General features: G+C 34.9%; 1 protein-coding gene across 1 annotated transcript; it reads left to right on the top strand.

The window, feature by feature from the left end:
* Window positions 1–7,092: 7,092 nt before the first annotated feature.
* On the top strand, window positions 7,093–10,701 carry LOC110374372 (uncharacterized). Its single transcript, XM_021332049.3, has 6 exons — window positions 7,093–7,552; window positions 7,826–8,135; window positions 8,347–8,443; window positions 8,526–8,639; window positions 9,358–9,537; window positions 10,648–10,701. Exons 1-6 carry the CDS (start codon window positions 7,099–7,101, stop codon window positions 10,699–10,701), a joined length of 1,209 nt encoding a protein of 402 aa, XP_021187724.3. The 5' UTR covers window positions 7,093–7,098.
* The last annotated feature ends 9,113 nt before the right edge of the window (window positions 10,702–19,814 follow it).

Here is a 19,814-nt window from a genome sequence, read left to right as displayed (position 1 = left end):
TACTTATCACGATACCTTTGTAGATGAAAGGTTATTTATTCATTTTGTAAAAAAATATATTCTTACAGCCGTAACGATTCCGTGGAGAATCTGTAATGAGTGTTAGAAAGCTCCTCAACCGGTTAATTTTAGTGAAATTCGTCTCTAGCGAAGCTTGACACAGGTCTGAGCGCAGGTACCCGTATTAACACAAGTATAAGTATAGTTGATCGCACCCGCGGGTCCCATTGCAAGTTTACCAGTCGTAGTGGGGCTTCTAATAAAGCGACAGCCGAGATGGAACTCAAACAACAACCTCAGTTGGAATGGAAACCTTTAAAAGGAAAACACGTAATTGCTTGCCTAGTTAAAAATATTATTGTTTTACACAGCAACAAAACAACATCAGACCCATATTTACCTGCGAACAATAAGTTGCTCATTCATGATAGTATCGTACGACTGACCCATTTAACCCTTCCATTGTTGGAAATGATGTTATTAATAAACTGACAATACGGGTAAACAATCTGCTCATGATGAGCAACTCCGCGGCCTTCGGAGCCATCACTAAAGTCTCTGTTGGAAACAGTGGCTCTATATATTTTGCGGCATATTAGAAACTGGCGCTCACCTATGCTAAAATATGGAAGTTTACGCCGCGAACACGCTCCGTTAATTGTAAAATTTGGAGTTTGATAACTTCACCCGAAACTTTTACATAGCCGGGTCGAATTTAGTGAGGCAGCTAAAGTTTTGACAATAACTGGTCACTTCTGTGTATACAGTGAAATCTGCGACTTTTCTACTCATTAAGTATTTAACTACGGAAGTTAGCTGTGACTACGTTCCTGACACATGAATCCTAAATTAATTGTAGTGCATTTTTAAAACTGTTGTTTGTTTAAGTCTGTAATTCAGCAAGGAAAATAACATCTTTAATTTCAGCATCAAAATCTAAGAATTATATTATTCCAGAAAACTTTCCCAACTGGATGTTCGGCTTTGCGGTTTTGCGTATGAAGAAAAAAATACAAAATTGCCTTTTTGTTCAACGGATAGAAAAAGTCACCTCAATCACCAAAGAGCATGGTTACTGAAAGGTCTCTCGGCGGTCGGTCATTGACTGAGACCGATGGTAACAGGATATGGATTCGCAAATGTATGTACGCCAAACGTAGGTAGGTATATTACGAAACGGGACTATCTATTTTACCCTTTCAGAGATAGATTCGGCGGCTGGTTCAAACCGAAAGGTAGCTCGAATCGTACAGTTCATACGCTCATTTGCGCGATCAATATAGGTTGTCTCATACATCAGCGTGGCAGATTGTGGCGACATCGATCAGAATAGTTTGCTTGCAAATTTGGCAGCTGCTAACCAAACGGGATTATGTGATACCAGTGCGCGTTAGGATTCGGGTTGTAATCTGATTTATGTACCATGTGTTATGCACTGAACGATGCATATACAAGTACGTGTACCTACCAATTACTGTTCGGATCGCAAGATCGAAATAGATTGTGGCTCTAAATAATTCAAAATATATTTATGAGTCGTTTTTAGTTCACATATTTTAAATGTCCACACAAAGAGATTGCCTTTGGCTATTGTGAATAAAACAGGCTTTTTTGTTTTTACGTATTTACTTATCTTTTGGATTTGTTTAATTTAATAGCTTTTATTTTGCTTTGATTTAAACTTTTTGTTTGTGGGACTGCGTTAACTATAATTTTAAAATATGAGTGTAAAAGTATAGTTCCCGGTTCGTAAATGACCCCCGTAGGAGATGACCTTTCCATGTCGAGTGTGGAGGGATGAGTAATAGGCGGTAGGGGATGGACAGCGTCCAGCCATAATATTATCATGCATCACAAACACAACATAAAACATTCTTTAAATTAGTATTTTTGTAGAATTATATATGTACCTTTATTGTAGGTCACTGGTAAATCTGAATAAAATTGTTTTTGTACGGAAAGTTACGTAGAGATTCAATAATTCTATTTATTTGCATAATTTTTTCCTCCTAGAAAGATTAAAGTTTTTGTAAAATATCTTTTAATAAATTTTCTTATAATTCTTAGAAAAAAACAATCTTATTGTTTTTATAACCACTTCATAAGAATTTATTTTTCTACTTAGACATTCTTTATTTATAAAATGTAAAATTTATATTTTCTTCACCGTAACAGCGCTTTCACACTAGTAAATTTTCCGATCGAATCCTACGGGTGTACTCACACGTATACGAGCGTCAGCAATCAATCGACCACTGCCCGTACAAAATATATCGCCTAGGAACCGCACCACAATTTTTTTTCCGCTCCTAATGAGTGACGCGTAAACGCTCAATTTTTCTACGCGCGTCAAAACCGCTAGTGTGAAAACACTTCAATAAGTCCCGTAGCGTACAAAAGCTAGTTTTATATAGGAATAAGATGTATGTAGATACATATGTATGCAGCAAATATTGCGTATAGCAGAAAAGCCTTTCATAGTTTGAATCGCAAACATTCAGCGCGGAGGGCACTCATTCCTTTCCTCTACGTGAAGAGGCTTTTGCTTTGCTCTGAAATGTACAGGTTACTGTTACCTTATCTAACGAGGGTGTATCACCAGCGAAGTGTATCCTTTTAGAAAAGTACACTTAATACTGGCACATATTATATTTTCATAACACTTGTCTTTTTAATTTGACGTAAAAGGAAAATGGCCAATACGAACAGAATGAGACAAAATTCTTCAAAGTCCTAGGAAAATCTTCAGACAAATAAAATCGTAACAAAAGCTTGGAAATGACATCATTCCGTGGTCGCATTTATTGCTTGGGAGAAATCAACGATGATTCACAAAGGTCCTATGCACCGATGTACATGATGTAGGTAAGTATTACCTAAATTGTCGACTCTTAAATGCATTAAAACAAACAAAATCAATCTAAACAAATAAAATATGACAGTCTGTCCAAACAGCAAAGTTTGCAGTGGTGAAACATTTCTGCACTTCGCAGGCAGCTCTTCAGTGTCGACTACAAAGCAAGATTAATTACTTACTTCATCACGAATTCTTCGTTTTCACCCTTGTAATACGAAGTTTTCTAGAGTTTCCCACAATATGATCTATGTGTGTGTTAGTATACATATATTGTAGGGATAGAGGCTGTGTGTCTATTGTAGGTACAGAGAAGCACACTCTAAACTTTTAGTCGGCCGACAGTTTTTTTGGACTCATATATCAGTATGAAGTTGAATGGTAGCCCGCACATTACAGAGATCAGGTATTTAGCCGGTATCGACCGACTGAAAACTTAATAGGGATCAAGAATTTCTTTAAAAAAGGCGTTTTTTGTCGGCCGACTGTTTAGTCTGCATTCTGTACTCATATTAGACCGCAACTTGCTTTGTGTTTCTGATGGTATTGATAAAACATTGCTTTTTCTGTAATTAAAATTGTGTTGTACTTTTGTTCTAGTGTTAGTTAGCTTCACCTGTATGCTAGTGTCATACGTATTGTGTGTAAGTACTCGTATTATGAATTTGGAAAGAAAGCAAGTTATTTTGATACATGCGAAAAAATATTCTTAGAATGTAGAAATGTTAAAACAAAGACGTATTTCATAATGCGTGAAGTAACTTTAGTATAACAACACTACCAATTACTTAAGTATACAATTAATTATGAAAACTAGACTATACGGTATTTTTAATTCTTTATATTTTTCTTCACTTACATATACAGACTTGCCTCCCTATTCCAAGAATTCACATGTTTCTGGAATTTTCCTTTATGTTATTTCACCATGTCTTTGTATTTCATATGTGTTTTCTTTGTAAGTTGTACGTATTCAAAGTTTAGCTGGAATCATTTCTTTTAATTTTACCAATTGGTGGTTTAGTTACTATTCATTCTTGTCTTAATTTATTACTGTGTAAAAAAATCTTAGTGCTGACTTTTTTATTTCAAATCGATATTGCAAACCACTGTTAGTTAAATTATTTATGTGTATGTACTTATAATTATAAAATTACACAGCGAGTTAGAGCTACAAGTAAATGTTATTGAATAAAATCAAACATTCATCCAAATTATAACATTACGCTTTTAAACACCCAGTAATATATTACCTAACATACAGAATCGAACATAATACACCAACTCAAACGTAATATTTCATAGAAATCCTATCAAATAAGAGCGTTCATATATCAAATGACCCAAACACGTAATTGAATATTACGAATGTATTTTGCAAACCAAATATAAGGCCGATTGGGCAGAAGCCGCCGCAGAGGGTGTCCATTTCCCAAATCCGCAGTGAGGCAATAAAGTGGTAGGTAATAAATAACTGATACAACACCGAAGCCTGGAAGTGGTCGGTGCAGTTCGCTGTGCACAACGTTCGGTACATGCACTGCTTCAATCTGGTGTATTGTGTACATTTTTTTTACGTACACTTCATTGTTGTTATTGAAAAGTTTTGTTGTTTCAAAATATACATAGGTAAAAAAACTGGTAAAAATTAAATAACAGTGTAGGTGATTCGATGGCATGAAATCGTCATTAATACCCCTATGTATCATACACTTGTATTATTTCATACGGATTACAAACAAAGCAAGACAGGGGATGGCATACCGCATTGGACCGTAGGTTTTATTGACGTGCCCTGCAGATAATTGAATCAACATGGAAAGCACTTGACTTAAAGCGAAGAAAGTATGTTTTCAAAAATTATCTGATACAATAAGTGAGCATTTATGTTACTTGATAAATATCTGGCCTCAAACCACTTCAGTATTTCATGATCGCTAAAAAAACACAATCTCATTAGAGCCGACTCCCAAATCTGTGAAGTCTTTATTTTTTCAGAGTGAAACTCGTTTCAGTTGATAGATAGGCTGAGCATGAAGTCATGAGAGGCAGTTTAAGATGAAGTATAGTGTAAGAGGGGAACATTGTTATCTTGGTAAGTCCCTGCGATCCTGGCTTCGAGCCAGCGGCCAACGGAATCTGCGAAATAAGACAAATTTTGGCAAATGCTATTTCAACTTTAGACATTATTGTGATTGTCTTTATTATATACCTTTGATTTAAACTGGCAGCTCACAAAAGCATAAAGCGATTCCTGGAAGCTGAATTTATTAACGTTATTTACCGTGTATCTCATGTTCCGAGTATGACCCAGCAAGCAATGCACTGGTAGTCGGTGTTACATATGATGAGAAAAAAGTACGACATCAGACTTTATTTGATTGACTCAATTGTGCTTTATATAATTTGGGTATGTGTAGTTTTATGTCTACGTTGACGAATGAACACGAACGCGAACGCGAAGCAGTTCGGAGCGAATTCGAGGTTGTACGGTGCACCGCGCAGTATCACGCCATGTTTGCGTTTGCGCCTACCTATTGTCTGTTGTTTAGATCTCTCACATAGAACGCATCATGACTGTATTGATTATCCTGCTTGTGACAAAATATTTCTTTAGTTTTGAGACACTCAAGATTTATTGATATCTACCCTTTCAATAAATAGGTACCTACTTATCGATGTTTTCGCAAAACCCAACCTTCAGAATTTACAACATCGAATCCCTTTACATCTAGTAATAAAAGGGACGTACTTAAACATAAAAGTTTTCTATTGTTAAGGTGAAAGTAATTTAACTTTATAAAAGCACTATTTGCTGAACTAGTATGTTTTTCCGCGGCGTCCAATAAAGCACTTATTATGGCCTCTTCAAGTTTCTCAACTAGGTGTTATTATGAGCTATTACAAAAAGTTCTTAAGTAATCACTTATACTTACTCAGGCTACTACAGAGGATTAACGAAGCATTCTCACGTAGACGCGGTAAATATTTCAGCAGATATTAATTGGGTACATGACTAAGATTTATTTGAGCAGGTGCAATGCATGAACATGCAAATAGTGAAGATATTTTAAAATATTTCGCTTCAACTGGAAAGGTAGCATATTGTATTTGGAAAACGCAATATTTCTTGGTAAGGACTGATTCTTAGACTTTTTTTTGCTCCTATATTGTTCAAATGACTGCCGGGACCCATGCAAAATAGATTAGATTTAACGTGCTTTCCATTATAAGATGACCACTCATCCAAAGTTCGACTGCGCCAAGCGTTGTTTAACCTTATGAGTCATCGAAACGTGCAACTAGTACATAGCTATAAACCCCTTTTCCACTAAGTATGTTTCCGGATGTAGGAACCAGTTACCTCGGGATGTGGACCACTTAGGTACATATAAAAGAGAAGAAATATAACTAGGTTTTTCAATAAGCCGCAGTAGATAGTAATAGTGAGTATGTGATGATCAACTACTTCCTATAACATTATTAATTTAAAAGAGCCGTAAACGGGCTTATTAAAAAGTTTTTCTTTTCACGCGAACTGCTATCAACTATTATTTCCTAGTCATTGTTTGATTAAACTCGCTTGTGGCGAGGTGTGGCAGCGTGTAGGTCCGAAATATTTTAATAAACGAAACCAATATCAAATTTATTACCGCTTTTGGCAATACATGCTTATTTATTTAAAATTAATTGGAACCAGTCTGGAATTAACGGTGCGTGCTATAAAATTATGTTCTACTAAAACATATGCAATTTGAAATGAACAAATCATGAATACCTGGACGTACATATATGTTCCTATTATTATATTTTCATATCATATATTGAAAATTACCGGAACTCGTTGAATTAATATGTGGTCAAATAATTGGTTTAATTAATGAATTTTATTTATTACCGTTACCGGTTACCGTGAATTTTCCGTTGGCAGTATTACCGAGTACAAATAATTAAAATATACAATTTCTTATTTAAACTATGTCTTACATATCACTTAAACACGGCATATGGTAACACAAAACGCTGTTCATAAAACCTTCAAAGTAGCATTGTGTTAACCAAATTTTCAAAAAGGAGGAGTTTATCAATTCAGTTGTTTGTATTTTCTTTTATACTAATCTGCTATGAAAGTAACAACCCGAATATATATAGAGCACTATGTACCTATGTATCAAAGTTATGTTCACTATCCATTCACATTCGTTTTGCAGAGTTATTTCCAATCTGTGCTAATCAATACCAAAATGAAAGACCGAGACATACTTCGAAATTATTGCAAAATAATGTTTTACATTGGTTCTGGCAACTGTTGGTACAAAGAAGATGAAATAGGTAATGATCGGAGCCTTCTCTATAGAGCATTTGGTGCCTCGTTGATATTCTTGTATGGTGCTATGACGATACTCGAAATTATGGCTTTCACTATCGGCAATTTTCCCGTGGAAGAAAAACGCGAATGTTTGAGCTTTGCCTCGAGTCATGTAGTCGTAATGTTGAAAATATTCTTGTTTATTTTCAATAAGCCACTGATAAAGGGCTTGAATCATAAAATTGTGAGTATTTGCGAGGATTATGATGACAGCGCGCTGATGGCGAAGAAATATAAGACTATGAAAAGGAATGTTATCAGTTACTTCGCGATTGTTTATGGGACGACCTTATTTTATATTGCTGGAGGATTAAGAAACATGTTTAGGGGTAAGTTTAATTTTAAGTTTTATAAGCATTATTATATGTGTAATTTGACTACAAAGGGAATAAACTTCGAAATAAGGATTTTGAAAATTTATTTAAATGTGTAGGAAGAGAAGATTGTAAAATGATTTGGCCATGACATTTATCTAGCAAGACCAATTTATATATTACGACTGTAAAAAAATATTGAAAGTAGATGTGGGCGAGACCTTTTTTAAAACCACTTACGACTAACATATATTGGATGTTTTACGTAGGTACAAATTTTATTTCCAGGATCGCATTTTGTGACTGTAGTGACGTACTATCCTTCTTTTGACGACAATTCACCACTAGCTAATTTTGTCAGAGTTTTAAATACAATAATCCTATCGATGATGATGCTCACCATGATAATATCACTCGACTCGTGTATAGTGATGTACCTCATCATGTATCGATATAAATTCATGACGCTAAGAAAATATTTCGAAAATTTACGAGAAGAGTTCTTTGCCCTGATCAACCGACAAGAAGTAGAGATGGCAACAGAAAAAATGGCAAACGGATTGGTTGAAGGAATAAAAATGCATAGCAGCCTTATAAGGTAACAAAAACTCGATTTATGGTTAGTTTTTCCAGACGGTACCGATTTGAACCACATCTGCCGATAAGAAATGAACTTGCAAGCCTGAAAGCCTGCTTTACATGTATATATTGTGAGAAAATAATAATGTTCTTGATAAGATTTTCTTATTTTTTCACATTAAAATCTTGACATTATTATGTTTAATTGTTGTACTGTCTTTTTTCATGAGGTTGAAACCCGAAATCGACCAAGCATTTGCCACTTTTATGGCGTTGCAAGTTTTCGAAAGTTCTGGAGTGGCGGTCTGTCTCCTGCTTCAAATTGCTGTAAGTATATCATATACTTACAAGACCCAGAAAACAAGAGAACATTTGGTTCTTTATGTATTGCATATTTCGATATTTTCAGCTATCCGACGAACACGTTCCGCTGGTTGTGACAATAAAAATTGTGTTCTTTGTTTTCGCCCTATTTTTTCTGCTTGGACTCTGTTTATGCAATGCTGGTGACATTACTCATGAGGTATGAAAGATTTCGTACAGTTATAAAAGTTCTTCTGAACTTTTTTCTATTACATCTAGGATCATGTAGTCTCTGAAATCGGTTGTTATGTCAATACAACAAATTTTCCGCTTCCGTCAATTGATGTACATTGATCACTAGCTTCACCGACCCTCTATTTGGTTTTCGCAAATGAAGATTCATCTCAGCATCCGCTTGACACAATACAATTTACGAAACAAAAATATGCCACGGGCATTACGCCCAAATGTGACATCCGCTAACATCCACAGAAATTGTGGACTGGGATATAAAAATAAGTTACGACATAAGGTCAGATATGAGCCATCAACATAAATCACAGGTCGTGTACCTACGCCCTTGTTGTTTATATTTCGGCCAAGTAAAGAATGATGTCACTATGTAATCTAGACCTACCTTTTTAAATATTTTTATTTATAGTAAGTGTATATATTAGGTAATAAGTTATTTGTATGTTGTATATATATTTATTATTAAGTTATTGTAAAAAGTTATTTGTAAATAAATTGACCACCAATCTAGACCTCATGTTTTGATTATATCGTGGGAGGTAAAATATGTTAAAACATCCGATGAAAGGCGGCTCGAATTTCAAAGTGAAGCATGTTACACACAGAGTTTTACTAAAAGTTAAGTTAATATAATATTTTCTAAATAAACTATATTTTATAAGCAATTTAACAAGAATACTTTGCAGGCATCAAAATTATCAAATGCTATATTTTACTGTGGTTGGCAATCGTGCCCACCGCGATGCAAGTCCGCGCCCAAGCGCAACATAAGGAAGCTGGTACTGCTAGCCATCATGCAAGCGCAGCGACCTCCAGTGATGAAGGCCTTTAAGATGCTAGAACTGAACTACGCGACCTTCATACAGGTTAGAGCTAGAAACGGTAGTTTTTATACGTAGCAACACTGGGCTTGTGTGGAAGCGACTCAGCGTATATGCACAGCAAAATCCTCCAATGTGAAAGCCCGTAGTCATAGCATCATCTTTTCCCTTATCACAATGATCTTGTTTCAAGACACTTTTTAATTTCAATACATACTTTTCAGTTCATCGTTTAAGTACAATATCATTCAGTGTTTTAAATAGATCCTAAATATAAATAAATTGAGTGACTACGTGAGTTCCTTGACATATGTTTCGTCGCAGAACGACTTCGTCACGGTACATTTCACCCTTCGATTCAGCGAAACTCAGATTCTCAACTCCTTTACAATTAATCCGTAACTCTCCGTATTTAATTAATTTTAAAATAGGTACATATTTATGTAAGCAAACAGAACTTTCCCCTTCAGGCAGTAAGACAATTTGTTTGACTGTGTTGAAATAACATCAAAGTTGTAATTAAAACTTCTTAAATGTCGCATTTCAAACTCGTTTTGATGTTAAGTGATTCACTCGAGTACTTCTTTAATCTTGGAGTTAGTCGACCATGTTAAACTGGTACGTGACTGTGTCTGTGGGTCTACAAAGTCATGTATCTTGGGAACTAGAGGTATAATAATTAACATTGATTATAATACTTATAGCTATATAGTGTGCATTGCACTTGATATTTTAGAATAATATGCCAGCATTGAATGACTTGAAGCAAATGCTAAACTTGAGATCAAAACTGAGTAGATAAAACATTCTTTTCCATAATATTAGCGAAAGAAAGGAATTAAAAAATAGAAAAATTGCAAGAAAACTTTTCTGCCACAGGGAATAGTTCGCATTTATTGGTAAGAGAACTGCAGTGAGTCGACAATTATTATTATGTTCAAAATGAATATTTTCATCCTCATTCGAGTATTGGATTACTGTTTTCATTTTAACATACCGAATGGATTTAAAAGACCCATTAATCGATTATCGTGTTAAGCCTTTAAGTTGCAAAGTTCTGGCGTTCACTGAAATGCACAAAACCTACCAAATTTTAATTTATTATTTCTGGTCAATGGATAATTATTTTACTTTAATTAATTGTTTTCATTTCAGGTGGTGCGGACGACGTATTCCGTTTTCGCTTTGTTTTATGCACAGAATAAATAATTTTGTTATCAAGCATGTATTTTAAACTGGCTGCGTTGATTAAAAGCTTCGATTTTTGAATACATTTTTAGAATGCTATTTAGATTTTGCCGATAATTAATATTTGCTCTAGTTTGAGGCTTTGGTATACCATAGACGAAATCAGATACACGATTAACGTGACATTAAGCCTAATTTAAATTATTTCACAAACTAATTCGTGTAAGTGTTAATATTTTCTCGGTTGTAGTAACTAACGTTTAAGACATAGCAACATCGCAACACCATAATCAGGTAGAAATAAATAAATTAATGCACATAAACCTTTCTATTTTGTTTCTTATATTTCTCACGTACCAACTCATAGATATCTTGTTACATAATTTAGTAAGTGATTTTTCATTAGGTATATCACATAAAATATTACAATCATCTGACTGTGTGCATAACCCGCTTCAGCAAGGAAACCCTCTTTCTCCGTTCCTACATAGTTAGTTTATATTTTATTGTATTTTCTGTAGAGTAAGTTCAAAGAAATAAAACGCTCTGTTACTTTAACGAGTCTCTTAAGACGTATTATAGGATAGTACCGTACAAAGAACGTGTTGTAAATGTACTTTTGTAGTTGGTTTAAGGCGTAGTTAAATGGAAATGAATTAGATTTCAGCGCTCGTCTTTTGGTTCAACGCTCAGTTTTGTGTCTTTAATTGATTTTCTTAATTTCGAATCAATAATAGTCTATCAAAGGGCTATTCAAATTCAGAACAAATGCGATTACCATTCTGCTTGAAAGACCTTATTTTACTTTTTTTTTATTGTAACTACAGTGCTGTAAAATCATTCAAAACTTGCGCAGAATATTAAAATCTCTATTTCTTCTTTATTCATTAAAATTTAATGGTTATCAATTTACTAAGTGCAAAATGATCAATCTGTTTCTGTGGTCACGAGAAGTCAATTGCACACAATTCGACGTATTTAACCTAATCGTTCCTAAAATAGATAAAGTCAACCCTCTATTCTGCGTATTTCTATTGTTTGATGACCTGAGGGCTGGACACAGAATGCTTGAAGACTTAAATTTGCAACTTCAGATTTCCATGAATATTTGAAAAGCTGCAACGAGGATTATACTCCTCGTACCTATTATAATACTGAACTATGAAATTGTGGTTTGTCTATCTGATGGATGGGGGGTAATGGCAAATAAAGAATACTTTATATATAATTTGAAAACAAAAGAACTTAAGTTAAAAAAAGAAACCAAAATTGGTATATTATATTAAATAATGAAATCACTGTGTTCTGAAAAATTATATGGACCTGCGAAATCCATCATCCAGAATATTGTATGAGTTGCCGTAATTGGATATTTATATAGATCCAATTCAAGAGATATACTTAAATAAATAAAATGAAACATCGGCTGAATATCAAGTTTCATAGCCTTCATGAATAGCTATATTGAAACAAATCAATTCTATATCGTATAGCTATCTTTATGTAGACCGATGTTTAGTCGTAACGCGCCCAACTTATGTAGTCACGCACTCATAAAAACAAGATGGCAGATCCCGATAAATCTGTTATCGTTAAGATTTCTGTATCACATACATATGCAAATCCTGTACATTTCAATGTTACGCATTGCGTGTTAGGAAAAAGTTCATGAATAAATAAAATGCTGAAAGACTTACCTATGCTTAGACGTACGCGTAATACTGGCATTTACGTAGCAACGATACAAGTAGGTACTAATGTTTGCAAATCGTACGAATATGCAGGGTATGTGTGTCATAAAACAGTCTGTAATATTTGGCTTTTATACTTCACATATAAGGAGTAGGTACCGTGTTGATATAACGAGGTTATAATAACAAACGAGTCCGAACCGAACGGAGGTATGTTTAGTTTATGTTGAGAAACTTGGAAGGGGTTAGATTAAAGTTTTGCCTCCGTGATATATTACGTGCCGCGTGTCGCATATTCGTTATACCGGGTCCGGTTTACTATAACTCTCACTTTCTCAGCCGAAATAAATTTCCCTGTGGCGGAAATATGTATAAGAAACCGCATGGGGTTTACACAAGAAATAACGTTTTACAAATAACGTATGTATTTTGCGCCATCTTTTATTTTAATTGATTTGATAGCTATTTTCTTCGAAGGTCAACCAGAGAGGTATATTATTTTTATGTTAACGGCAATATACTAAGTTGAAGTATTTTATATATTTCCTTGAAAATATATGTATACAATGACAAACTAACTAAATTATTAGATGGTCAGAAGTGTCCGTGATAAATCACTTCAGTGTTAAAAATGCTATGCTCGATTCAGAAACCAGTAGACAAACCAGCCAGACAACTGACAATCGTTTATTTTAGTATTCAAATAAGTTTCAGTATTGAACGAAAGGTCAAGGGGAATGCACGATGATAAATTTAGTCTGATGAAGGATTTCTTTCGGATTCCAGTTGAGATAACGGTATTGATATCACGCATTCCATCGGAATATTTGCCGAGTACTTTCATTTGATCAGACATTTATATTTGGATCTATTTGCGCTGGTAAACATTTGATTGATATCAAGCTTTTCAGGAAGTATAATAATTTGTCTGTATTTGATGTAGGTTTTGTTTGGACGCTTTCTGCTTCTGGGAAGGAGTATCTAAATGGAGTACGGTAGGAGTATCTAAATATAAAATTTTTAACCCCCGACGCAAAAACGACGGGGTGTTATAAGTTTGACGTGTCTGTGTGTGTGTGTGTGTGTGTGTGTGTGTGTGTGTGTGTGTATGTGGCATCGTAGCTCCCAAACGGATGATCCGATTGTAATGCGGTTTTTTTTGTTTAAAAGGTATGTCAGTCGGGAGTGTTCTTAGCTATGTTTGGTGGAAATCGGTTCAGGTCTTCAAGGTCATCAGCTCGTTTGCTAGATATGATAGAGGAATGTTACACGCTCAGTTTACTTGCAAGTATATGTGGGATCTGAAATTTGAAACACTAATGTCTTTTGGAACCACTGAGCTGGTCTGCTGTTAGGGCACGAAGGTAGGAGACGTAACCCTGAACTGCCTTTTAGTAAACCCATCGAGTTTGGGCTCGTTGAATTTGTCTTGACAAGTTCTCTTCATGTTTCTGATTGACGAGAACCTGATGCTGGAAATGGGATGTGGCGGATGAAACCCTGAAATGCCGGAATGAAACGGATAAACCGATTTATATTTTTGCTGAAAATCTAGAATGTCTGTGCAATTCTCCCAGAGCCAGTTTGTCATGAGGATTGTTAAACAGCTTCCTTTGGCCGAGATCGCATATAGCGACCCCATCTTAAGATAAAATAAATTAAATGAAAGAAGGAAAAATTAAGGAGCTCCTTTAAAAGCATGAAATAAAATTAAATTATAAATTTAAAACCCCGACCCAAAAGGTACCCAATAATTATGACAAAGGTTAAAACGCTAAACCCTATAAAAGTAAAAATAACTTTTAACACTACGTAAACTAAATTTTGACGTGTCGGGGACCGCTTTTTACCTTCATAAATACTTACATAAATCAAATGATACCTACCTAATTACAACATTCGTTAAAAAAAAACACGTATCTAAAGTAATGAATTAGAGCGGTCCCCCGACACGTCAAAATTTAGTTTACGTAGTGTTAAAAGTTATTTTTTGCTTTTTATAGGGTTTAGCGTTTTTAACCTTTTGTCATAATTATTGGGTACCTTTTTGGGTCGGGGGTTTTTTTAAATTTATAATTTAATTTTCATAAAGAAGGCTATGGTACGTAGTTTTAGAAGCGCAGTAGCGAATTAACTTATACTTTAAATTGTCAACCTTTACCTAAATCTCGTAGAAGAGGAAACTGAAAAATAAATAAAAGTTGTGTATGGAACAGACATAACGTGATAATCCCGATATGAACTTAGACTTTTATATAATTTAAATGTACTGCTTCATTATGAACCTTTTGCGTATTTTCTTCTTTCTCTATTACTCTATTTACTACATTATGCATAACAACGCGAGTAGATAATAAAAATATCCCAAATACCAGGAAGAGTAACACAATATTTACGCAATAAACCTAAGATACCCGATGGGTTTGATCCGTGATGCAATCGAACGGACTACTAATGTTTTCATTCCTCATCTCTGTATTCATAGTTATTCAAGTATTCGGCTCACACATGAAGGGTGCGCGGTTCGCGAATCTTTTTTCTTCTGCCGCGAATAAAAAACTTTCGCTGCCATAAAAGTATATGAGTTCGTCCCAATACTGCGTCGATGACTTCCAATCTCTCTGTAGCGTCCCGACCCAACCCTGGAGATTACTTTTTCTCCTTCATCCAGTAAATTGAATTAAAATGAGAAGCAAACGGGTAAAGAAAAGGGTGTACGTCGATTTTCACAAGAGTTTCGCATCTAACGGCCAGTACCTACGTGCGCTATGGCTTGTCATTATCTTTCCAATTGAGATGCAGCGTGAAACCTATAAAACAAAACACTGCACGATCCCTCTAATGCCCGATATTATTATGTCATATCAAACCTTCATTGAGACATTGTAAATGTCAGTGAAACTGCATTTGTTCTAGCTAGAGAGTACTAAAACGTGGTACCTCTTACGAATTTGTAGACTTTCCCTTCACGAAACATAAATGCTGTCACTTAATTCTTCGATGACATACCTAATAGTCCTAGTATTATCTACACCAAGTCTAATAACCAAAAATACATAATTCCAAATATAATTCAGTAAAGCCTGGTCACAGCTGTGTAGTCAGAAATACTTGCAATGAGCGCAAACATTTGGGAGCAAGCGAAAACAATAAGTTGACCGGGAAACGTCACATTGTTTTACGACATTGTAAAGCAGGGAGGTATCAGCCGGGATTGCGAATGCCTTGTACTTGCGGTGCACTTGTGTTCTGTATGGGTTAGGGAAGCTATTCAATGGTTTTCTTTAGCTAGATTGGAGAAATAGAATGGAGGCTATAACGGGTTTATGTCCATGGTGGATGGCTTGGGTGTTGTTAGTACCTTGAACAAATAAACAGTATTGTACCGTGTAAATTGATGGCAGAAACTAGCATACATATACTTTGTAAATTAAGAAATTAAATCAAGTCAAACAAATTAAATCAAGTAAAAGGTTTTAATAAATATGACTTTAGTTTACACCTCTAAAAACTAATAACATTATGTACACCTACATTTTCGTTATAACAAAGCGCAAATATTTTAAAATGTTAATAAACAGTGAAGGAAAACTAAACGCGTATGTTTTGCGAGTGCAAAAGTTAGCCCATAAACTGGTTCCCGTTTGCTTTTACCGTGATCTGAACCACGAAATATGGACGCATCTGTTCGTCAACGTCGTTAAAACTCGCATAAACTAAAATGGGTGACAAACATTACGCTACAGAAGATATGCAGCGAAGTGCAATCATGTTAGACGTGATTTTATATGTTCAAACTTTGCCTTTATTATGCATTTTTGGTAGTGCTAAAAATGCAGTCCTTAAGATAGTTTACTTTAGAATTTGGCGGCTACATACTTTCGCTTTTAGTAACCTACTTTTAAGGAGTTACTGAGTGCAACAAATTCTTCAGACTTGCTCATAAAACCTCTGTTTCGTACCCGTCGTAAGCTTAAAAGGAGCGGATAAGTAAAGTTGCAACAAAAGTGAAGCTGGCGTAGCAGTAACTTAAGCTACGTCGTAGCGGCGCAGCGGCGTAGCAGCGTAGCTACCAGCAGCATTGTTTAAATAAAAAAGAATTCAGCCAACCAGCATAAATCCTTATATGTTCACAGAAAAAAAAAGAAAATAAAGGTCGATTTGTGACGCGAAGTGAGTTCGTTCCCCGTGTGAAGCTTTACGCACCATATACGTCGAATGTAGGAAATTACCTACCCCAAGTCGAATAACTCTTTCTAACTCATTTACGTGATATCCCCGTTACTCAGCGCCGCAATCTCACCAAGTAAACGCCGTATTTTAACTTGCTCCACAATTTAGTTCAGGCAAACAAATACCTAACACACATTTTAGTGGGCGGAAAATTATTACGGCATCGTATGACAAAAATTAATTAACATGCTATTCAAATATCGGCTTTGTTTATTCAGTATTTTTAATCAGTACGGTTGTATTTTAGTTTCTATTAAATATTGAATTACAGCTCACTATTAATTCTGGTTACAATAATTTTGTAGCTCGTTGTCAAAACAAAATGAACTAAAAATAAACCACAAAATCTAAATCAACTACATAAACCGGAAAACCATTTAATATATGAAACAAACGGAACCCGATAAATTGGCAAGAAATTCGTAATGACTGTAGGTTACAATTTCGTTAGCTCATTATAAGCGAAACTGATCGAGCCAACCCGTCAGTAGCACTCGAATCGCGGCAATTAATAGTTGAGACCAGTTTTATTAACAAACTTTTCCGGATTGTTTGGTAACACTAATTAGAGTTGGACTCGATACCAACTTAACGCTATTGTCCTGTTTTGTTTTATCAACATACATACTGTTCTCCTTTGACTCATTTGCTGTACAGAAAAAGTAGTCACTTGTTTTTATCATGACTTTTTCTCTGCAACAGCGATGCTCATATGTTCGCCTTTGTTTTACTAGAATAACTTTCCACGTGTAAAGGATTTATTCAGCAGTTTGTCTTTTTAATGTCAACCTTAATTGTGGATTTTCATGTACCTAAAGTGAAAATACGAAAATTATCTCATGAGGTAGGTATAGAATATATTAAACCTAAGCTACATTTAGGTCTACAATATTTACGTGAAATGAGGTTTAGAGTCACTTTACTTACTACGTCGTACTTAGTTATTGAAATTAAATACCTACATTGATTATATCTATATGTACATCAAAATGTAATGACGGAGAATGTATATTGAATGAGAATATAATGTCCTACACACGATCGTACTAATTATTATTTACAATCCTTTAGTTTGTGCCTATATTAATATTTATCGGGGTGAATGACCTTTCTGTTCGAACATGTACAAAAAGGACAAGGTATTTCATTTTCCAGTAAACATTAATTTAGGTGATCCTAAAGTTTCGAGCAACCTCTCCACGGGCAATTTAATTCTATATCACTACAAAAGGCTTCAAAACATTAAACCGAAAACGTCGCCGCCAATATACAATTCAAATTGCTCCATTAATTTTCATAGTTTCATTTAACCTATCTTGGAAAACAAACACTGGCCGGTTTCTGAGCAAATGAGATGTAAAACAAGGAATCTGGGGATGTTTTAAGACAATCTCTTAGTTCCCGACGCAAACAAACAAATTGCCTGAATGTTCTCTTTAGCCCCGCCTTGGAGAACAACACATTGCGCCGCTACTGCAAAATAAGCTTTAAACTATTCCGTAAAAGTGGACGTCTTTTGTTTTAGAAAGTTCATTGTCTCCATATTTTAATATGCGACTCTATAGATATTGACAAAATTATTTATCAGGTTTCATTTAACATGCTTTAGTCTTTTCAAAGTAGACGTCGGTATTGTTTGGACAACGAACAAAACTTTTTCACGGTTAAAAAGCACTGTTAATCTCGGCTCCAAGTTTATTTAAGTAAGAAGGATGATGCGTCATAACTTTAGCATAAAACACGAGGAGAATATAAATTTCAAAATCACTGAATCACGTTTTACTTAAAATTAAAAGAAGTTGAATAGTTTAATTTCGATAAAAGTATTACGTCACTTTTGAAGAGGTTTGGAGATAACTTCGCGCTTTACAGGCAAGCGTTGAACGTAAAAGTGCCGAAAGTCGAATCATTCGGAAATTGGTTTCGAGCAAATTCGGAGAAAATTACTAACTTTACAGATATAAGGAATAGTACAACTTTTATTCGTCAGTTTCAGTAAATTGAAAGTCGGTTTTTCCTTATTAAAGTACCGAATACTTTGGAATCAATGTCCTTACCTACGTGTTGATATTTATAAAAGCTTTTCAAAGACAAACCGAATTCGAATGGTAGAAACTTTATTGAACTTGATTAAAAGTATTAAACATGACCTCTGAAAGACTTTAAAGTTAAATCGTATGCCGTCTTCAAGGCTTTAATCTTGTAGTCATACCGTGCAGTTCATTGAATAGCCCGAGAATGAAACACGATGTAATAGGTAGCAATTTGGTAAGTCGTTAAAAGTTTTACGAGCGATCACTGTCCCGCCCCACTCGATTTATCAGCTCCCCAACCATTAGTGAGGTGGTTCCGATTTCTTTCCATGACCATCATTAAGCGAATTGTTAAATGGAAAAATGTGCAATTTAAATAAATAGCACATTGATTTCGTATCAACAGCCGGCGAATTGCAATTCGATGCCGAGTTCACATTATTTCAAGATCGTTCTGAAAGTGTTCGAGGACTGTCGACGGTTGTAAAATGTTACAATATTGTTGTGAAGTGCATGTAGCTGATGTCGTTTGTTGAAAATGGGTACTTAAAGTAATACTGTTTATTCTTTGTATAGGCCTCACACATTGGTTTTTAACAATTTGCGTGAAATCGCATGCAAAAACTGACTTATTACATTTATTTTACAATGAAGAGTTGAGCAATCCAGTACCTAAGAAATGAAGCAAATTTCAACATAAAATTGAACTCGAAATCAATACTTCATCGTACCCAGGCATTGCAGCAATTCAGCAGCATTTCATGCTACCTTCAGCAACGAAACAGTCATTCTATGAATATCTTGTGGTTTAATAGTAAAAGACAGAATTAATTAAATATTTGTTTTCTACAGTTGCTCTAGCACTAGGTAACTTTCTAAAGAAACAAAGATTTCTTATAAAAGTTTTACAAAGCTAGGTTTCGAAGTCAACTTTATACTTTTCCCTTCGGGAATGTCAGATGGAAGAAGACATTTTTCATATGAAGAATACTCTTTTCTAACTCAGGATTTAGTTGAAATATAAAGGTAAGGTTTTAAAATATAATGTACGTATAATATTTCGTTTGAGTTGCAATATATTTTTGCATTTGCCGTTTCACTGCGGACTCAATAAAAGTTCTGCAATATTATGAATGATAATTTTTATTTTCAGCCCGTAATGCTCGTAAACGCTCAA

The sequence above is a fragment of the Helicoverpa armigera genome, chromosome 17 (genome assembly GCF_030705265.1).
Source record: "Helicoverpa armigera isolate CAAS_96S chromosome 17, ASM3070526v1, whole genome shotgun sequence".
NCBI lineage: Eukaryota > Metazoa > Arthropoda > Insecta > Lepidoptera > Noctuidae > Helicoverpa > Helicoverpa armigera.
This window is presented reverse-complemented; position numbering and strand designations above follow the sequence as displayed.